The sequence below is a fragment of the Manihot esculenta genome, chromosome 8, assembly GCF_001659605.2.
Source record: "Manihot esculenta cultivar AM560-2 chromosome 8, M.esculenta_v8, whole genome shotgun sequence".
NCBI lineage: Eukaryota > Viridiplantae > Streptophyta > Magnoliopsida > Malpighiales > Euphorbiaceae > Manihot > Manihot esculenta.
The window spans coordinates 34,947,590-34,967,979 of record NC_035168.2 but is presented as its reverse complement, the minus strand read 5'-3'; the positions used below and the strand labels follow the sequence as shown (position 1 = coordinate 34,967,979).

At 34.4% G+C, this 20,390-nt stretch overlaps 2 protein-coding genes across 2 annotated transcripts; both read left to right on the top strand.

Moving 5' to 3' along the window:
• Nucleotides 1-8,526: 8,526 nt before the first annotated feature.
• Nucleotides 8,527-19,068, top strand: LOC110621560. Its single transcript, XM_021765832.1, has 2 exons — nt 8,527-8,921; nt 18,918-19,068. The coding sequence occupies exons 1-2, from the start codon at nt 8,527-8,529 to the stop codon at nt 19,066-19,068; spliced, it is 546 nt and encodes a 181-aa protein (XP_021621524.1).
• A 63-nt stretch (nt 19,069-19,131) lies between these two features.
• LOC110621559 lies at nt 19,132-20,118 on the top strand. Its single transcript, XM_021765831.1, has one exon. It carries the CDS (start codon nt 19,132-19,134, stop codon nt 20,116-20,118), a length of 987 nt encoding a protein of 328 aa, XP_021621523.1.
• Nucleotides 20,119-20,390: the final 272 nt, after the last annotated feature.

Sequence of the window (20,390 nt, the reverse complement as noted above, 5' to 3'; positions counted from 1 at the left end):
TAAGGCCGCCTAGACCCGTAGTAAGCCTATCCTGAACTCTGTGTACCTGATAAAATATCCTGTACATGATCAAACAATACTCAAAAATCCTGTAAAGCTACCAGGCTTAACTACTGCTACTCAGATATGCAAATCTGAAATGGCCCTCAGGGCCTATACCAGCGACTACTGACTGCTGTGGGTCAAGGGAATAAAACCCTTTCTTCCCAATATAACACACTGGTATCTCGTCAAAGCCATTCATTAAACCTGGTTTCATCCATTTCTCATCAAGAAACGTAAAACAGGATCCATGTACAAAGGGATAGATCATACACCAAACTTAGACAAAACATATACTAGGGTTAAGCACAATACTATCCACAATCTGACAATACATCTCTATACATTATGTTACAAACTAATATTTAATTACATCATGTCCACTATTCTATTACATATATACATGCATATCCTTCCTCGTTACTCTTGCTGACTTTGACTTTCCTTAGCTACCTCGAAACCTGCAAAACTGGGATTAAGGGAGTGGGATGAGCTACTACAGCCCAGTGAGGAGGAATAATAAAACAGTTCATTATTTACATGCTATAGTGAAATGCACCACATCACAAACAAATCATCAAACGGATGAACTTGTCACCAATAGCCCTCTACAGTATGGGTGTGGTGCTATACCTACTATGTTTAGGGAGGCAGAGCCATCACCTAATATCTCTATGGTCTAACATCACAATGTATCCAAAAGTGCCAGGGAGGCGGAGCCATCACCCAGTCTTCTCTTAACTATGGTCTGTCTGTCTCATAGTACCAGGAGCGACCTGGACTATCCAGGAGCGACCTGGAATGGCTATTTGAGCCATATCTCATCTCATAATATCTGCTCTCATGTCAAGGGCTAAGGATCATCCAACATTCATCCACACCAACAAAAACTTATGCAATGTATCATATTCGTGAATTCTAATGCAACACAACCTAAAACATAACATGACATTTTATGATGCATGGATCATGCTAGAGTCGTGTCATTTCTCAATTTAAAACATTAAGTTAGTTCCACTCACCTCGAGCCAATGTTTGGTTAACTCTGGGCCAACTCTATCTCTGAAGCAGCTACTACTGCTGAACACCTCGGTCCCTCGGTTCCAATCCTACAATGGAGGATTCAAATGAGGTACCAAACATACTCTATACAACTGATACACAACTCCCCAAAACCCCTCTAGAATACCTCAAAACAATCATAGAAAACATACAAAGAAAGGCTGGACAGAACACATTCGGCAGCAGGTTCGGAGGCCGAATGTCCTGAACAAAGCCGAAACTCAAGCACCTTCGGCGGCCGAATCTCCTCTTTCGGCGGCCGAAGCCTTTCGGGTGCTACCTTCGGAGGCCGAATCCCCTAATAGAGCCGAAACTCCAAAACACTCAGGGGCAAGCTGTGGCAACCTAAGCTACCATGCAAGTGGTTCGGCGGCCGAATCCTCCCTTCGGCGGCCGAACCTGAGTTCATCAGGAACTCAGCTTCGTGCACAACCTCCTGCCTTCATCCTCTCCTCCTCTCTCACATGCATACTCAACTCCTCAACTCACATATACTCTGGTATATGTACAAAGGGGTCTAAAACGACCTATTAACCCCAACAAAACAACAAGCATAACACATAATCAAACTTCTCCATAAACTCATCAAAACTAACCTAAGCATGCAACTCTATCTAAACTCCCATAACCTCTTTAAAAAGCTATTAATAACCATTAAAACAAACTTAAAGACTTCCCTTACCTCCTGAAACTAGAAGAGGAACAACCTGAACACAGCAAATCCCCTTCTCAAGCTTCAACCACCAAAACCTCTCTTTTCTCTCTTTTCTCTCAAAACGTCAAACTTACTGAAAACACAACCAAACCCTCTGCCTAAGCTGATAAAAGCTTGCAGATGAGTCAAGGGAGACGTGGCCTGACCTCTGGTCATGATCTGGAGGCAAACACCTGGCCAAATCACGGACTGAGGAGCATGCACAACTAGCCGACTTCCTCAGCTTCGGCTGCCGAAACTGCATGCAAAACCATGCAACTTTCGGGGGCCGAACTTAACCTTCGGGGGCCGAACATTGGGCACTTTCGGCGGCCGAACTTTAACATTCGGGGGCTGAACCTGGCAAATGTCTCCTTTGCCCTTTCTCCTCAAAACTCAATCCGGTTTGATTCAAAACCTTTAAAACACTTAAAAATCTTTTAGAAAACCTTCACTCTACCCTTCTAGAAACCTCTGACATCCTCGAATTCTACCGAACGGTAAGAATTCCGATGCCTGATCTAGCCGGGTATTACAATCTTCCCCCCTTATAAAACATTCGTCCTCGAATGTTAAAACAAACAAGTAGGCACAGAAAGCCTAATGCTTCTCTCTAAAGAGAGAATATCTGAAACTCTAGTTCCTTATCTGAGTTCATACTCTATAATCAACATCTTAATCTTTTCTGAACTCCACAGCTTCTTTCTCTTTTCATCTTAACTAAACTCATCTCTTTAATTCTCATTTGTAAACACACTGGAATCACAACCAGTTTCTATGATATCAATCTATACCCAATCTCTGATCATATTGAGACCATAGTCAGCTTCTACTGATTGTTCCAATAGGTCACCAATCTTTTCTACCAATCTGATATCCACTTGTACTCTTAATCTTGCCCGCCTTTCTTCTTCTTTATTAAACTAACTATTCCTAACTAGGAATACCAATCTGTAAGGCCTTATCACATAGACCTAATGCTTTCATATCAACCTATACTACTGAATCTGTAACAATCAATTCCTAAGGAATTATCCTTCGTTTCCCACAATAATACTGGAAACATTCCAGAGTGAGGTACTAAATCGGATAAAAACCTTTAGCTATTAAGCTTCTACACTACAGTAACTATTTTCTCAACTCTGCAGGTACCATCCTGTAGGGTAGAAGGAAAGAAATGGTTCCGCGTCCAGATACCAATCCTGTTCCAAACTCTAACTCCTTAACAGATGGATAACCTGACAACTCGTCTGGGAGACATCTAGAACTCACTAACAACGGGTATTGAGGCTATTTCCCTTATCTGACTGCTAAACTCGCTCACTAGAGCTAGAACCCTCTGACAACCTTTCCTGTATAAAGATGAGCCTGTAGGACTGATATCAACTTCTAGGCATCTATACTATACTCTATCCCCTATACTCTGTCCTTTCCAAGGACTTACTCTGATCCATCCTAGCCTCTAAACTCTCCTACCTTATCTCTGTGGACACAGGTAGGACTATGAGTAGCTAGCCAATCTGCCCTAGGTTGACATCATCAGTCACCCCTAGAACCCTAAGGTCAGCTGGATTGCATCGCCTACTCTGTATAAACTCTGAACTGTACTATCTGACTCTGCATTAGATGGATCATACTCAGGTCCATTGACCCTGAGAAAAACACTCTAAACCCAGAAGTCATCAAATCCACTCTATCAACGGCCCACCAACAACAAGGAAAGCGAAACACTGGGGTTCAAACAACAGCATACACATTCGAACACTGCCAAGTGATCGTTTCTGTCGTCACCGTGTACGATGTGTTAGCCTCCTACTAAGTCAGGATGAAGATCCAAACTAAGGCTAATGGAACTTCCCTCGGGAACCTACTGAAGAAAAGGCTCACCCTTTTTCCTCTGCCTCAACCACCACTGAAAACCCAGACTAGAATTAACCTCTTTCTAAACTCCTCTTTACTTCTTCTTTTCCTTTTTACTCTGCTCTATCTTATTCTTCTGCTTTATCTTGCTTATTATTATTTTTTTTCTAAACTTTCATCTCTTACTTTCACTTTGAACATCCAACCTTGTCAAACTCTCTTCCTCTATTCTTTGTCTTACTTATCTTTGTTTTTTCACACTCTGTTCTGTTCTAGTTCACTTACTTTTCTATTTTCTCTCACTTTCTTTCTTATTCTTGCTCTTTTCTTACTTCCTCTTAATCATACTCTTCTTGAGAAATCAATTCTCACTATACTTGGCTATGCTATGAAAACCTGAGACTATAACATCTCATAGCAACTTTCTCTCTAGCTCTCTTCCTTAATGCTCCAACCTCTTTCTCTGAATCTAGATCTCTTAACTTCCATTTGGAATATCTAACTTTGTCACATCTTACTCCTATTGTATCACCTTTCTTGAACTCTTCTCTAGCTTATTAACCTCTAGCTACTAACTCTTCTCTGAACCTCTATCTGAACATCCAACTCTGTTATACTCTGCTATGCTCACATTAACTGATATTCTCTAAAGCTCATAAAAATCTAAACGTCAAACCTCTCAAAAGTGAACATACCTGTCACCACTGGGTCTGATGTGGCTGCCTCATGCTGCGCAGCTCTACCTGAAAATGTCCGCTGGGACTGAGTCATCCAAGGCGCTGTAGGACACTCACGTGCTATGTGCCCTTCCTGTCCGCACCTATAGCAAACTGTTGTCCCATGCCGACAAACTCCCTTGTGTGGTCGTTCACACCTCATGCATCTAGCACTATCCCCACTAGAACTCAAATCATCGCTAACACTCAAACCAGACTTTAACTTATTCCAGAACTCCCTCTTCTTTGACCCTTTAAGGCCTCTAACTTTCTTTTTACTCCTTACACCAACTTCACCTCAGGGAAAGGAATCCATATTCCCTGTACATTCATCTACCCTTATGTTTTCTGTCTGCCTTAACTGCTCACATTCACTTTCCTTACACTCCCTTGGGTGATCTAGAAAAGTCCCTCCTATAACCTCATTGACAAACTGCTCCCAGGTTAATCTTTCTATCTTTGGGTCCACATACTGTTCAAACCATTCTATTGCCTTCTTACATTTCAATGTGGCCCCTGCCATTTGAATGGCTCTACTCTCACTGGCTCCCAACTCATCAGTTAGCATTTTGACCATTCTAAGATACTTCAAAGGGTCATCACCTGTTTCAAACTTAGGGCCATCTAACCTCAAATAATCTATCATTTTTACCTCACTTCCTCCAGGTGAACTAGGCTTAGGTGTTTGGACAACTGGGATTACTGGTTCTACTGGTGGTGGAGGAAATGCAACATTTCCTGGGTTAAGATTGGCTGAACCTGGATAACCAAAGAAAGGTGGAAACATGGTACACTGGGGATATAGCGGATAAAAAGGAGGATAAGGCATAAAGGTAGGATATGGGTTATACCTAGGAAACTCCGATGTACCACCCATTAGATACTCTGTCCCCCATGGATTAGGTGGATACTGAGGTGGAACAAATTTCGAGGCCTGAGTGCCTCCTTGGAACTCACCCATATCTCCTCCTAATCTACTCATGCCAAAGCTACCATCTCTGCTCTGCTCATCCTCTTCTACAACTCTCATAAACCCTGACACACCACTCTGAACAACTCCCCTTCTACTCGCATCAACAGACCTTCAAGGGTCCCTTGATGTACCTTCTCTGCTTAAACTATTTGATGTTGCCTTTTGCAGAACAGGGAGATGAGCATCCATGTCCTCATTTTCTGACGGAGCTCCAGTCAATCTAGCAGATCGACGAGTTCCTCTCATCCTGCTTCTGTAAAGCACAACATCACACAAAACATCAAATGACCCATGTGAAACACATGAATCCATAACACATATATAGTATATCAATAATGCACATGCATCTCATCATGGCATTCCACATCAGCATGCAAGACAAGACTCCTCATCTTATCCTAGTGGACATGATTTTTTCCTATTGTGCCTACCTTCCTATAACCTCTAAACCAACCTCCTTCCGATGTGGTTTCGCTCTAATCTTTGAGCAACTTTGCTCTCCACACCGTACTTATGAGGCCCTATGCTCTGATACCAATCTGTAACGCCCCGGAAACCGGTACCCCTCAGTAACGGCCCGAGTTGTTATGGCACTAGGATCCAGATCGGCTTAAGGCCGCCTAGACCCGTAGTAAGCCTATCCTGAACTCTGTGTACCTGATAAAATATCCTGTACATGATCAAACAATACTCAAAAATCCTGTAAAGCTACCAGGCTTAACTACTGCTACTCAGATATGCAAATCTGAAATGGCCCTCAGGGCCTATACCAGCGACTACTGACTGCTGTGGGTCAAGGGAATAAAACCCTTTCTTCCCAATATAACACACTGGTATCTCGTCAAAGCCATTCATTAAACCTGGTTTCATCCATTTCTCATCAAGAAACGTAAAACAGGATCCATGTACAAAGGGATAGATCATACACCAAACTTAGACAAAACATATACTAGGGTTAAGCACAATACTATCCACAATCTGACAATACATCTCTATACATTATGTTACAAACTAATATTTAATTACATCATGTCCACTATTCTATTACATATATACATGCATATCCTTCCTCGTTACTCTTGCTGACTTTGACTTTCCTTAGCTACCTCGAAACCTGCAAAACTGGGATTAAGGGAGTGGGATGAGCTACTACAGCCCAGTGAGGAGGAATAATAAAACAGTTCATTATTTACATGCTATAGTGAAATGCACCACATCACAAACAAATCATCAAACGGATGAACTTGTCACCAATAGCCCTCTACAGTATGGGTGTGGTGCTATACCTACTATGTTTAGGGAGGCAGAGCCATCACCTAATATCTCTATGGTCTAACATCACAATGTATCCAAAAGTGCCAGGGAGGCGGAGCCATCACCCAGTCTTCTCTTAACTATGGTCTGTCTGTCTCATAGTACCAGGAGCGACCTGGACTATCCAGGAGCGACCTGGAATGGCTATTTGAGCCATATCTCATCTCATAATATCTGCTCTCATGTCAAGGGCTAAGGATCATCCAACATTCATCCACACCAACAAAAACTTATGCAATGTATCATATTCGTGAATTCTAATGCAACACAACCTAAAACATAACATGACATTTTATGATGCATGGATCATGCTAGAGTCGTGTCATTTCTCAATTTAAAACATTAAGTTAGTTCCACTCACCTCGAGCCAATGTTTGGTTAACTCTGGGCCAACTCTATCTCTGAAGCAGCTACTACTGCTGAACACCTCGGTCCCTCGGTTCCAATCCTACAATGGAGGATTCAAATGAGGTACCAAACATACTCTATACAACTGATACACAACTCCCCAAAACCCCTCTAGAATACCTCAAAACAATCATAGAAAACATACAAAGAAAGGCTGGACAGAACACATTCGGCAGCAGGTTCGGAGGCCGAATGTCCTGAACAAAGCCGAAACTCAAGCACCTTCGGCGGCCGAATCTCCTCTTTCGGCGGCCGAAGCCTTTCGGGTGCTACCTTCGGAGGCCGAATCCCCTAATAGAGCCGAAACTCCAAAACACTCAGGGGCAAGCTGTGGCAGCCTAAGCTACCATGCAAGTGGTTCGGCGGCCGAATCCTCCCTTCGGCGGCCGAACCTGAGTTCATCAGGAACTCAGCTTCGTGCACAACCTCCTGCCTTCATCCTCTCCTCCTCTCTCACATGCATACTCAACTCCTCAACTCACATATACTCTGGTATATGTACAAAGGGGTCTAAAACGACCTATTAACCCCAACAAAACAACAAGCATAACACATAATCAAACTTCTCCATAAACTCATCAAAACTAACCTAAGCATGCAACTCTATCTAAACTCCCATAACCTCTTTAAAAAGCTATTAATAACCATTAAAACAAACTTAAAGACTTCCCTTACCTCCTGAAACTAGAAGAGGAACAACCTGAACACAGCAAATCCCCTTCTCAAGCTTCAACCACCAAAACCTCTCTTTTCTCTCTTTTCTCTCAAAACGTCAAACTTACTGAAAACACAACCAAACCCTCTGCCTAAGCTGATAAAAGCTTGCAGATGAGTCAAGGGAGACGTGGCCTGACCTCTGGTCATGATCTGGAGGCAAACACCTGGCCAAATCACGGACTGAGGAGCATGCACAACTAGCCGACTTCCTCAGCTTCGGCTGCCGAAACTGCATGCAAAACCATGCAACTTTCGGGGGCCGAACTTAACCTTCGGGGGCCGAACATTGGGCACTTTCGGCGGCCGAACTTTAACATTCGGGGGCCGAACCTGGCAAATGTCTCCTTTGCCCTTTCTCCTCAAAACTCAATCCGGTTTGATTCAAAACCTTTAAAACACTTAAAAATCTTTTAGAAAACCTTCACTCTACCCTTCTAGAAACCTCTGACATCCTCGAATTCTACCGAACGGTAAGAATTCCGATGCCTGATCTAGCCGTGTATTACAGTCCAAGCACTCAAGGATTATAAGAGGACAAGTCAAAGAAAAATCCAAAAGCCAGAAAGGTGAGGCTATGAAGGAGATTACAAGAATTATCTCATATCTCGAAGAAGGGACGACCGAGGTAATTATAAGAATTATACACTATTAAACGACTCACGAATATACATTTTAATGTAGATAAAAAAAATAATAAAGAGGTCAGATGACCCTCCGAGCTCAATCCTGATAAAGTAAGCATGCGAGACAGGATCAAATACTGTCAATTTCATGAAGATCACGGGCATACAATGGAGGAATTCGTACAGTTAAAAGATGAAATTGAGAGACTGATAAGGGACGATATACTCCAAAAGTTTGCTAGAAAGGACAGAGAGAAAAGGAGACTTGAGCCTGAGATAAGAACTCCTGAAAACACTGTTGATAGTGAACCTGTTGTGGTTATACATGTGATTGTAGGTGGCCCTAACGATGGTAAGGGAAAGAACAAGCGCACTATTCAGGACGTTTTGTCTATAGAGCAAGAAATATGGACAAAGCAAGAGATAAAGTTTGGGCCCATAGATAAGGTGACAGAGCTTTTTCATAATGACTCGTTAGTCATAAGCGTTCGGTTGAACATGTATGACGTAAGGTGAGTATTAGTAGACACATGTAGTTTTGTCAACCTTATTACTTTGCAAGTATTTAACAAGTTAGGTTAGATAAAAATAATCTCCCCAAAGTCTTCTACCCATTAGAAGGACTAGGGGACAAAATAATGCAATACTCGGTCGCCCAGTCTTAAACTGCCACGAGATAGTTATTAACATGGGTGCTATGTGTTTAAAGTTACTAGCTCCATAGGAATTGGCTATTGTTTGAGGCAGCCAAAAGTCAGCACAAGAATGCTATAGACACTCTACAAAAAGCCTCGGAAAGCAACGATACCGATCAATCTGCTGAAAAAACTATATTCTCATATGAAGGCAGAACCAACAGACCCGATAGAAGAGGTCCAATTAGAAACTAATAAAAATGTACGCTTTAGAACTGCATTAAGTAATGAAATAAGAAATAATTTAGTAAAATTACTAAAACTTAGAATTACTACTTTTACTTGGTCTCCAGAAGATGTAATAGGTGTAGATCTGACCCTAATCACCCACAAGCTGTCCATCGATGAGCCAATAAAACTAGTACAACAAAAGAAAAAAAATTTTACCTTAGAGAGGCAACAAGTGATTAAGGAAGAGGTTAATAAACTCTTAAGTATAAGTCTAATAAAAGAGATTCAGTAACCTACATGGCTCGCCAATGTAGTACTGATTAAAAAGGCAAACGGAAAGTGGAGGATTTGTGTGGACTTTACTAATCTGAATAAGATGTGTCCACAAGATCATTATCCACTCCCATCCATCAATAGTTTAGTAGATTCTACCTCAGGCCACATTGTGATCTCTTATTTAGATGCCATTTTAGGATACAATCAAATCTTATTAGATCTCAAGAATGCTAAAAAAACCGCTTTCATCACGAATGAAGGGGTTTTTTTGTTACAAGGTGATGTCGTTTGGGTTAAAGAATGCAGGGGCAAACTATCACAAGTTGGTGTCAGGTATCTTCAAAGATCTAGTGAGAACGACGGTTGAAGTGTATATGGACAACATGGTGGTGAAAAATCGAACCTTAGAAGATTATCCATGTGACATCCAGATGGTTTTTGATGTACTAGATAAGACAAGTGTGAAACTAAACCTTGAAAAATATACTTTTGGGGTAAGGGCTGAAAAATTTATAGGGTATATAGTCTTTGAAAGAGGGATAGAAGCAAATCCACATAAAATTAAGGTCATACAAGATATAGAAACACCTAAATGTATAAAAGATATATAGAAGCTAAATGGGCGGGTTACAACTCTTAGCCGATTTATATCATGCTTAGTCAGGAGGTGTCTACTATTCTTTAAAGCATTAAAAGGCAAAAACAAGTTTGTATGGGGAGAAAAGTGCATTGAAGCATTCTTAAATTTGAAAAAAAAATGTTATCATCTCCTCCTTTTCTAAGTTCACTTGTCGAAGGAGATTTTATTTTTGCACTTATCTGTTATGCAAGAAATAGTAACAAAAAATCCCTCAAGAGATCTGGTAATTATCGTATAATTAGTCTACATCCCTCTCAGTCAACGCAGACGAGATATTATTCACCAGGAGGCTGTCGTTATCATAGACCGCCCTCAACAGAATGATGAAAACTGGAGCATAGATAGGATTGCTAGAGGAAGAGCTTAAGGAGGAACCTCCACTAGAAGAAGACGACAAAGAAGAAGAAGAATTCATGTTCATCTTTGAAAAAAGAATAGAGACAATAAGATACTTTCAAAGAATGAGGGAGTTAAGAATCGAGTGGTTGAGTCTTTTGTAAGCAGAATAAAGCAATTGTGAGCAAAAGTGGTAATCGTAGGAGAAAGGAAGATTTTATACTGTTTATTTCGATGGTTGATTTTAATGCAATTCGAGAAGTAAGGGAATCAGCATTCATGATTAGAACAGGCGAAGAGACGTGAGTATGGAGAGTTAATTCATACATGCCACATATCCAAAACCATGAAGGCAACTGTAATCTTTGAATCTGAAGAGTCGAAGACCAATGGGGGACCTCTAATATAACTTAATATTCGCCTAAAGTATGTCATTAGTTGTCACCATATGACTAAGTCACATAGTAAGACCCCACTAGACTATGACACTCGGTCACAGAAGTCTCACCTGGAAGGAAGGATACTAGGATATCATAATAGTTGATATTCAGAACTATAGAAGACCCGCGCTCTCTTGAGCCGGTTGAATCCTTCATGATATAAAGTTACCATTAAAGGATAGAAGCCAATATATTCCTATCATACCTATAATTATGGGATCTCTTATTCACTAATCGATAAATTTTTAGGAGATTCACCAACTAACTTATTTTTTTACATTTTAAAGGCAAAACATATATAGAGTTCAAAATATACATTTTTAAACATTCATTCTAAACTCAAGTTATTTTTTTATACTCGTCTTTTATAATAAATTACTGATTTGAACATCGAAATGACTGTACAGCTAATCACTTTGCTCTTTTTTTGGGCAGATTATTCAGTTATACTTTTAACTTATTTTCCCATATCATTAATAAAATAAAAGTTAGTTTTGCCATTTTTAGTTAAAGAATTTGCAGTAAAGGTGTTTTGAGAAGCCAAACATTATGGTCTAAACTCTTTTGGCAGAGAGTGGGTGAGTAGTACGCATTTAAAATTTTTTAATTTTCTGTCATTAAAGAGGTAACACGTGTAATGAAACGAGAATCGAATTGTGAATTAACACGTGGGTGCCACATGGCATGACTACGAAAGGGGAGGGAGGTTTTGGAGCCAAATTAGTGATGATGAAGGTTGAAAAAATGGACCACACATGTTGTGTATTTTTGTTGTAAGAATTCAAACATGATTTGTGTGGTCTCATTGAAGCATGCATTGCCCACAAATCTCACATGCATCCATGTGCTTTCATTTATTTATTCTTTAACTTCTTTTGTCCTTTCTTTTCTTTTACATTCATCAACATATCTACATACCCATCAATTTTTTGTTTTCTTTTCACTTTCAAATCTTATCATCATTTTCTTCTTCCCTTAATAAACCAAAAATTACAAAAAATAATAATAAAAGTACACAAGAAGATAAGCTTAATGAGCCTCAGCATTTACAATCGTGTCAAAAATTTAAAAATGTAATAATTCTAAATACCATAATTTAAAGAAAGAAAATTTACAATTTAATTTTTAAATATTATTATTATTATTATGAATAAATTAATTTCTATATTTTTAAAAATTTATTAAAATATTTTTATTTTTTTTCTGTCAATAAAATAGTCTTTCCATCTATTTTTACCATTAAAAATATAATAAAAAACCAAATAACCCCCTTCTTCTCCTCCAATTCCTCCTCCTTCTTCCTCTTCATTGAGTCTTCCTCCTTTTTTTTTTCTTTGATTCTTTTTCAATTTTTCTTTTTATTCTTTTTCTTTTAAGAAGAAGAAAGAAGAGGAAGAGACGATTCTTTTTCTTCTCCTCCTTCTTCTTCTTCTCCTTCTTCATCTTCTTCTTCTTCTTTTTTTTTTGAGGAGGAGGATAAATTATTTTATTGACGAAAATAAATGATAAGAACGTTTTAATAAATATGAGAAAAGATAAGTATATTTTAATAGATTTTTGAAAATGTAGGGACTGACTTATTAATAATAGCAATATCTAAGACTAAATAAGAGATTTTATTTGAGGGCAAAATTGAATTTTAAAAATTATATCTCTTATTCTTTATCTATTTTTAATTGAAAAGAAGATGAAAGTATTATTTTGTTGACCGAGAAAAAAAATAAGAACATTTTAATAAATTTTTAAAAATATAGCGACTGACTTATTAATAATAATAATACTCAGAAACTAAATAATAAATCTCAAAGAAATATGTCTTATTAAACTAACATTTAATTTAAAATTTATTGGTCAAAATTTAAATTCAAAAGTTTATTTTTCAAAACAATTTCACCGAAAGATTTACATGTTATTAAATATTTAAATGCATTGAAGCTTAATTTAAATTAAATTCAAAATATGCAATTAAGCTTTTTCAATTTTTCATTTAAATTAATAAATTTCGTTTCAAAATTTTTTATTTTTGGATTAAGTTGACCTTACATTGAAACTTTTTTAATAAAAGTTAAAAAGTTAAATTAAAATAAATATTTTAATGAATGCAGAGTGAAATTGAATATTTAACTAAATGTTTATTTAATTTATATATATATATATATATATTTTTTGCATTTACAAGGTAGGGAAGAAAATTGAAGAAAGCAATAAAGGTTGTGTTGTCTTACAGATATATTTAGCAATGCTAGATTCATAGGTTTGATTGAAAGTGGGGAGCCAAACTTATAAGGGTTCAGTAATTACATGGGCCCATATCTACAATCTAGGATTCACATACTACAAAATCTTTATGATTATTACATGGGTATTTATTTATTTATTGAATTTATTGTAGTTGGATTCATTCATCTCTAGTTATATTTTACAGTAAAATGAATAAGAGTAAAATATTTATATATTTTGAGGGATTTTTATAGAAATATTTATTACCAATTTCTTAATAAATTTTCTCCTTTATCTTTGGTGGACATTGAAGCCCTTAGGAAGGATGTTGTTGATGAAGAGATTCTGGCTGGTATGTTTCAAATGGATCCAATGAAATCTCTTGTTTGAATGATTTTAATACTCTACAATGTTGCCTTTAAAAATAGTTAGCAACCTCTTGAAAATCTATGATGGTAGTAAGGAAAAATCGATTCAGACAAATTTTCTCAATTTTAATACTCTATAATGTTATTAAGAATTTATGATGATATTGCTAAATTATTTATGAGTCGCAGAAGAAAATATTTATAAATTAATACTCAATTTAATTTATGTATTTATTAGAGGAGTTTAATTTAGTATTTGTTTTAGTTTTTTAATTCAAATTAGCACTAACTTGAATTGAAGCTTAATTTATCTCAAAAGTCAAAAAAAATCAAGTTCCTTTATTATTAGGCTAAAATAAATAAATAAAAAATCTAAATAACCTTAATATTTTCATTTAAATTAATAAATCAATAAATTTAATTTAATATCTTTTTATTCTTAGACCACTTTATTTCATGGAAAATATTGTCTAGAAAAATGTTTTTCATATTTTTCTGATTAAATAAAAAAGTAAGCCTTTTTTTTACATTTAAAAAAAGTCTTTCTCTTTGAAAATAAGAAGCATTTTTAATACCTTAAAATTTTTATTAATATCTCTATATATAAATTTATTAATAAATTATATTTATTAAATTAAAATTAAATAATAAAAATAAATTATTTATTAAAAAATATTTTTATTTTCACATAAAATATTTTTTATAAAAAATATTTTCTAAATACAAATGATTTTTTAGAAATAAATCGCGACTTAAATTAAGTTAAGGTAAAATCAAATTAAATATTTTTAATAAATAGAGAGTGAAATTGAATATTTAATTAAATGTATATTTAATTTATAATTGATTGGGACATTTTGCATTTACAAGGAGAGGAAGAAAAGTGAAGAAAGCAATAAAGGTCAAGGTTGGTAATGTGTTGTCTTACACATATATTTAGCAATGCTAGATTCATAGGTTTGATTGAAAGTGGGAAGCCAAACTTACAAGGGTTCAGTAATTACATGGCACCATATCTAGCAGTGTGAAAATGGTGTTCGGTTCAAAAATCAAATTAAATCGGTAAAATTAAAAGTTAAATTTTATTTAAAATTAAAATTAAATTAAATTAATTTATATATAAAATTAAATTGAATTGAATCAAATTAAAATAACAAATGAGGAGCGGAGGGAACAAATGAGGAGCGGCAGGGAGACGAACGCAGCAGGGGATAGGAGTATGGAGAAAATATAGCAATAAGGATGGATGACGATTGAGATTAGAGTTTTTGGTAAGAAGAGAGAGAATATATAGTAGAAATTGAAATTTACTACTAACAAATAGTTAGAATTAAAAGGTAAAAAATAAAAAAAATAAAAAAGAGTTGCAGAGCCTTGAACCCATGGCCTATTATCATCCAAAAGATCCTTTACTATTGTGCTAAACATAAGAGCTATAAATTAAAATGTAACCATTTGAATAGATTAAGTTTCGTTTTGAATTTTTTTGTAAAATCGAATCAAATTAAATAAATTAAATTTTTTTATTTTTAAAATTAAATAAAATTAAATTATTAAATTAAATCAGTTTAATTTATTTTTTTTAGTTTAAACCAAATAATTTTCATCCTAACCATATCTACAATTTACTATTCACATACTACCAAAATTTTGTCATTATTACATTAGTACTTAATTTGTTTTTTACAGAAAAATAAATAAGAGTGAAATATTATTTAAAAAAATAATGGATTAAATTATTTAAAAATTTAAAAAATCTTAAATACACATCAAAATTAAATATTTTTTATTATAATAGTTTAAACTATTCATATTTATAAAAATAAGTATAAATCCCGACGGTTTCCTTGTTGCAGGTTCTATTTGTTTTTCTTGATCCAGTGGCGGTTTCCTTGGTTTCTTTGCGACTGTATAGAGGTGATGCCTGGTTTGCATGTGGAGATCCCGACAGTTTTACGTCTTGGCAGTGGTGCCAGTTCATCTCCGGTGCCCAAGTCTATTTCGATGCTCCCCGGGTTTTTGGTGCTGACGAGGTGGTGTTGGGTTGGACTTTACTACTGGCTTGAAAATAAGTTAAACCTTTTGTTTCTAGCTTTTTGGAACTTATAAATTTTAATTGATAACTAAAAATTTAAAAAAAGATTAATGGAGGGATTAACTTTTATTTTATCACTAATAAGCTTATTTTAAAGTTTAAACTAGTACTTTATTATTTTATATTTTTTTAATTTTAAAATTCTACTGTATATCTTATTTAATATTATTTTATAATTTTGGTAGCTAATATTACAAGAAAAAGAAAAATACAGTGAATATAACAGAGAGAAATAAGGAAATAAAAGAAATTTGTAAAGGTTTTTGTTTAATTACACAAAGAAACTAAAATTAAATTGAAATTTTAAGACTAATCGGATAATAAAGACTTGATGATGTTTATGTAATTTTATATTTTAATTTAAATACTTTAATATTAGATGAAATTAATTTTGATATAATCTAGCTATAAAATATTAAAATAAACTTTTTTTTTTCAATAGCATCTAAAATGGTATTTTTTATGAAAAGTTTCCATTCCTAGGCTTAAAATTCAATGTGAAACAGACTTTTTAATCTTTTTATTTTGATCTAATTATATCCAAATATTTAAAATTAATATATAAAATTCAATTTTTGCATATATGATATACCTTGTATAATAAATAAATATTCAACAATGATGTCATATGTATAAAAATAAATAAATTTTAAATGTTGAATTTCATATGCTAATTTTAAAATTTGGCTAAAATACATCAAAATAAAAAAAATGAGTTTTTATTTATTGTCTAATATTAAAATATTTAAATTAAAATATAAAAATACGTAAATATTGAGTTTTTATGAACCAATTAGCTTAAATTTTAATTTTAATTTTAATTTTAATTTTAATGTTAAGCAAATGCAAACTAATTGTACAACTGCCATATTGTGAAGTTTTCCCTTAATCGGGCCACACTTTTTGGGAGGAGCCATTACAATTCTTGTCACCAGTTCCGCTTTTGTTTCAAATAAAAATTCAGAATTTAAAAAGCTAAAATAAAATTTTATTTTTATACCTAATTAATGAATTTATTTCACTACCCTTAAAATCAAACATTTTAATTTTTAATTTTTAATTTCGTTTATTTCTCTGTCCTTAAAATTAAATACTTTAATTCTTAATTTTTAATTTCGTTTAAAAAAACATTTCTATCTATTTTTACAATTAAATCAATGAAATTTAAATAATTAAAATAAAATATTTTATTTTATTTCCTTAAATATCCTTAATTTATTTTCCTTCCTCTCCATTCTTTCTCCTCCTTAGACTTTTTTTCCTCTTAATGTTAGATCTACAATTCTTCTGCTTTTTCTTTCAATTCTCATCTCCTCCTCTTCCTCCTTCTTCTTCACCCAAATTCACAACCAATAGAATTTAAATTCACCCATAACTTTACCAATTTAGCACGCATGTATATGCTCTTCTTTAAAAAAAAAAACTACATACTTTTTTTCTTTAAGCTCTAGTTCGTTGCCTTTGATACGATAGATACAATCTGAATACGATCGATCTAATTTTCAACAAAAGTATAAAATACGGATTGATGGATTACTTTATAAACACCAAATCGATTGAAAATTGGGTTGCTTGTGAAATTAATTTTTATAAGTGGGTTACTCGTGGAATTAATTTTTGTAAAATTGTTTTTGTGGAATTGAATTGCTCAACTGGTGTTGAGAATTGGGTTGCTTGTGCTTTTTACAGAAATCAATTCACAGAAATAATACAATCATGTACTCTGCTCTTTTTATTCTTTATGTAATTGATTTTTGTAAAATTTTCTTTTCCTGTGGATTTGATTGTGGGTTGATTGTGATTATGCATTTATTTTTTTGAGATTTGAATTGGGTTATGATTTATATATTAAAGAAGTATATTGCAATATCCATAAATTTGAGAGGTTGATGGTGAATGGTGTTATTGAGAAATTTCTATATTTAATCAAGGTCTTTATAGTCATTTTACCAATATTTTTAACGGAGCAACATTCAATTTGGATGAAATTAAAAATTAAAAATTAAAATATTTAATTTTAAAAATAAATTGATAAATCCATTAATTATATTTTATATCAAGAACTTAAAAAATAAAATTTTTAAAGATAAAATATAAAATTAATTTTATTTATAGAATTGTTTAAGTGTGTCAGACTAGAATCAATTTAATTTGACAGTAAAGATATTTAATTTAATTAAATAAATTGAGAAGTACTATGTTCAATATTTTAATATTAAAAAATAATATAAAAAGATGAATTTTTTAAAAGATATCATAAATACAATTAAAAGACATGATTTAAATGAATATAAACGGACAAACTACGAAATTTTATAATTTTTATTTATTTAAAAATAAAAAATTATTAAAAATAATATATTTTGTAAAAATTCAAGCATAACAACATTACAGCATGACAAAATAGCTTCAGATGTTATGCAATTGCAAAGAACGTGCTTGACTTCTTAAATGCGACACGCAGCAAAACATTGCATGTGAACAAGTGGTTAGGAGGAAGAAATTTAAAAATATTTTTTAATAAAATAATTTATTTTTTATTATTTAAATTTAATTTAAAAAATAAATTTTTATATATAATTTTTAATAAAAATCTCTAAAAATAACTTATTTTTTATTTTAATTAAAAAATTATTTTTTATTAATTAAAATTTTTAAATACTCTAAACATTATAAAATATAAAAAATATTTTCTCCAAAATAAATAGTTTGATATTTGGAACCCATAAAAGGATTTGATTAGCATGTCTAAAAGTAGTTTCAGACGAAAATCGAAGAATCCTAAATCCAGAAAAGGGCAAAAAACAAGAAGAAAGAAAAAAAATTTATTTATTATTAAAATAAATTATTTATCAATTTACTGTAATTTTTAAATTATTTATAAAATTAAATTTGACTCAAAAAAATGTCATTCGATGAAGTACTTTTTTTTTTTTTAATTTGATACCATGAAAAAGTGTAATATACTTCTGATAATGACATTTTTAAGATTAATCAAATATAAATTGATATTTTTAAAAGTAAAATCTTATTTACAATTTTTTTATTTTTAAAAATGTTAATTAAAATGAGCATTTTGCTGTTTTGGAAAACGTCATTTTAATTGTTATTAGCTTTAAACTCTTGACTTTATCAAATTAAAAAACACCTAAAAAAAACAGTAGAGGAAGTCAAAAGGTCTCCTCGGTGAGGAGTTAGGGTTTGTCTCCTCAGTGAGGAGTTTGTTGATTTTTTATTCTCTTCTCTTTCTCTTCATCACCGTTTTAGCCTTTTTCTCTTTTATTCTTTCTACTTCGATATTATGGAAGGGGAGGTCATGGAGGATCGAGATGCTTTATCAGTAGAGATGGCTGGTTTGTTGGTGGACGGCGGTGGTCAGATGGGTCTTGAATATCAACAAGAGGAGTTGGGGGCATGAGACAATCTTGAGCTATGTTTGGTGGGCAGATTTCTTTCGGAGAAGATTATCAACTATAATGCTATGTCTTTTTCATTAGCCGAGTTGTGGCAACCTCGTGAAGGGATGACTATTAGAGAGTTGGGTGGTGGTCTTTATGTGTTTCAATTTTTTCATGAGGTAGATATTCACCGTGCCCTGGAAATGTGCCCTTGCACCTTTGATAATCAGATTCTGATTATAGAACGTATGTCAGGTTGTTCTACTCCTACAGAGGTCCCTCTTAATCACATCTATATTTGGCTCAAGATCTTTGATTTACAGACTGGGTTTCATTCTGAAAGGGTAGCTAAAGATATTGGCAATCAGGTCGGTCAGTTTATTGCTTCAGATGAGCGCAATTTTACTGGGGAGTTCGACTCATTTGTTCGAATCCGTGTTAGATTGGATGTTCGGAAACCGCTGATGCAAGGCATCAACTTGAGAAGAACAGGTGAAGGTTGGTTTTGGGCGAGGTTTGAATATGAACGTTTGCCCACGTTCTGCTTGATCTGTGGTATCCTTGGCCACACAAATAGATTCTGCCCTCAACTGATTCATTATCCTATAGGACAGGCCCCTCGCAACTATTCTCTGGACATCCGTGCTAAACCTCGCAGAGGGGGAATGGTGAACAAGAGCTCACGGTGGCTCCGTACGCCGGGGAGGTCTTTCCGATCAGAAGGTAGTAGTGGTTCAGCTATGGAAACTGATCAAGATTATGCCGCTTATCACGAGCCTAATTTAAATTCAAATTCTGAAAAAGATAAGGGAGTGGTTACTGGAGCTGCTTTAGCTAAGTCTCCTATTTTGTCTCAACATGCTGTTAATTCCCATGTACACCCAGCCATGCAATCTCCTACTGGGCTTACTATTGTGGACCTGAAGCGGCGTCGTATGGAGGAGGCATTAAATGAGGAGAGGGCCCAAGATGGTGGTACCAATGCAGGACCTGATTCTACACTTTCAAGGGCTGCACCAAAAAATATGTTATCGGCGGGTTCTGGGGTCCAGGCCCGTCGAGAGAAATGAGTTGCCTTAGCTGGAACTGTCGTGGGCTTGGCAACCCACGGGCAGTTAGTTTCCTAAAAGAAATTGTTAGGGAAAAGAAGCCAAGTTTTATTTTTTTAATTGAAACTCTTTGTTATAGTAATGAGATTGAAGAAATAAAAAATTTATTGAGTTATGATGATTTTGTTTCTGTGGACTGTGTGGGGCATAGTGGTGGTTTGGCTTTACTTTGGCGTGCTATTGACTCTGTGCATGTTCTATTTCAATCGGCTAGATGTATTGATGTGGAGGTT

Coding starts and splice junctions, on each gene's coding strand:
- LOC110621560 (XM_021765832.1), top strand. CDS start 8,527: ATGCGAGACAGGATCAAATACTGTCAATTTCATGAAGATCACGGGCAT. Junction 8,922..18,917: donor TTGAACATGTATGACGTAAG/GTGAGTATTAGT, acceptor TCACCGTTTTAG/CCTTTTTCTCTTTTATTCTT.
- LOC110621559 (XM_021765831.1), top strand. CDS start 19,132: ATGTCTTTTTCATTAGCCGAGTTGTGGCAACCTCGTGAAGGGATGACT.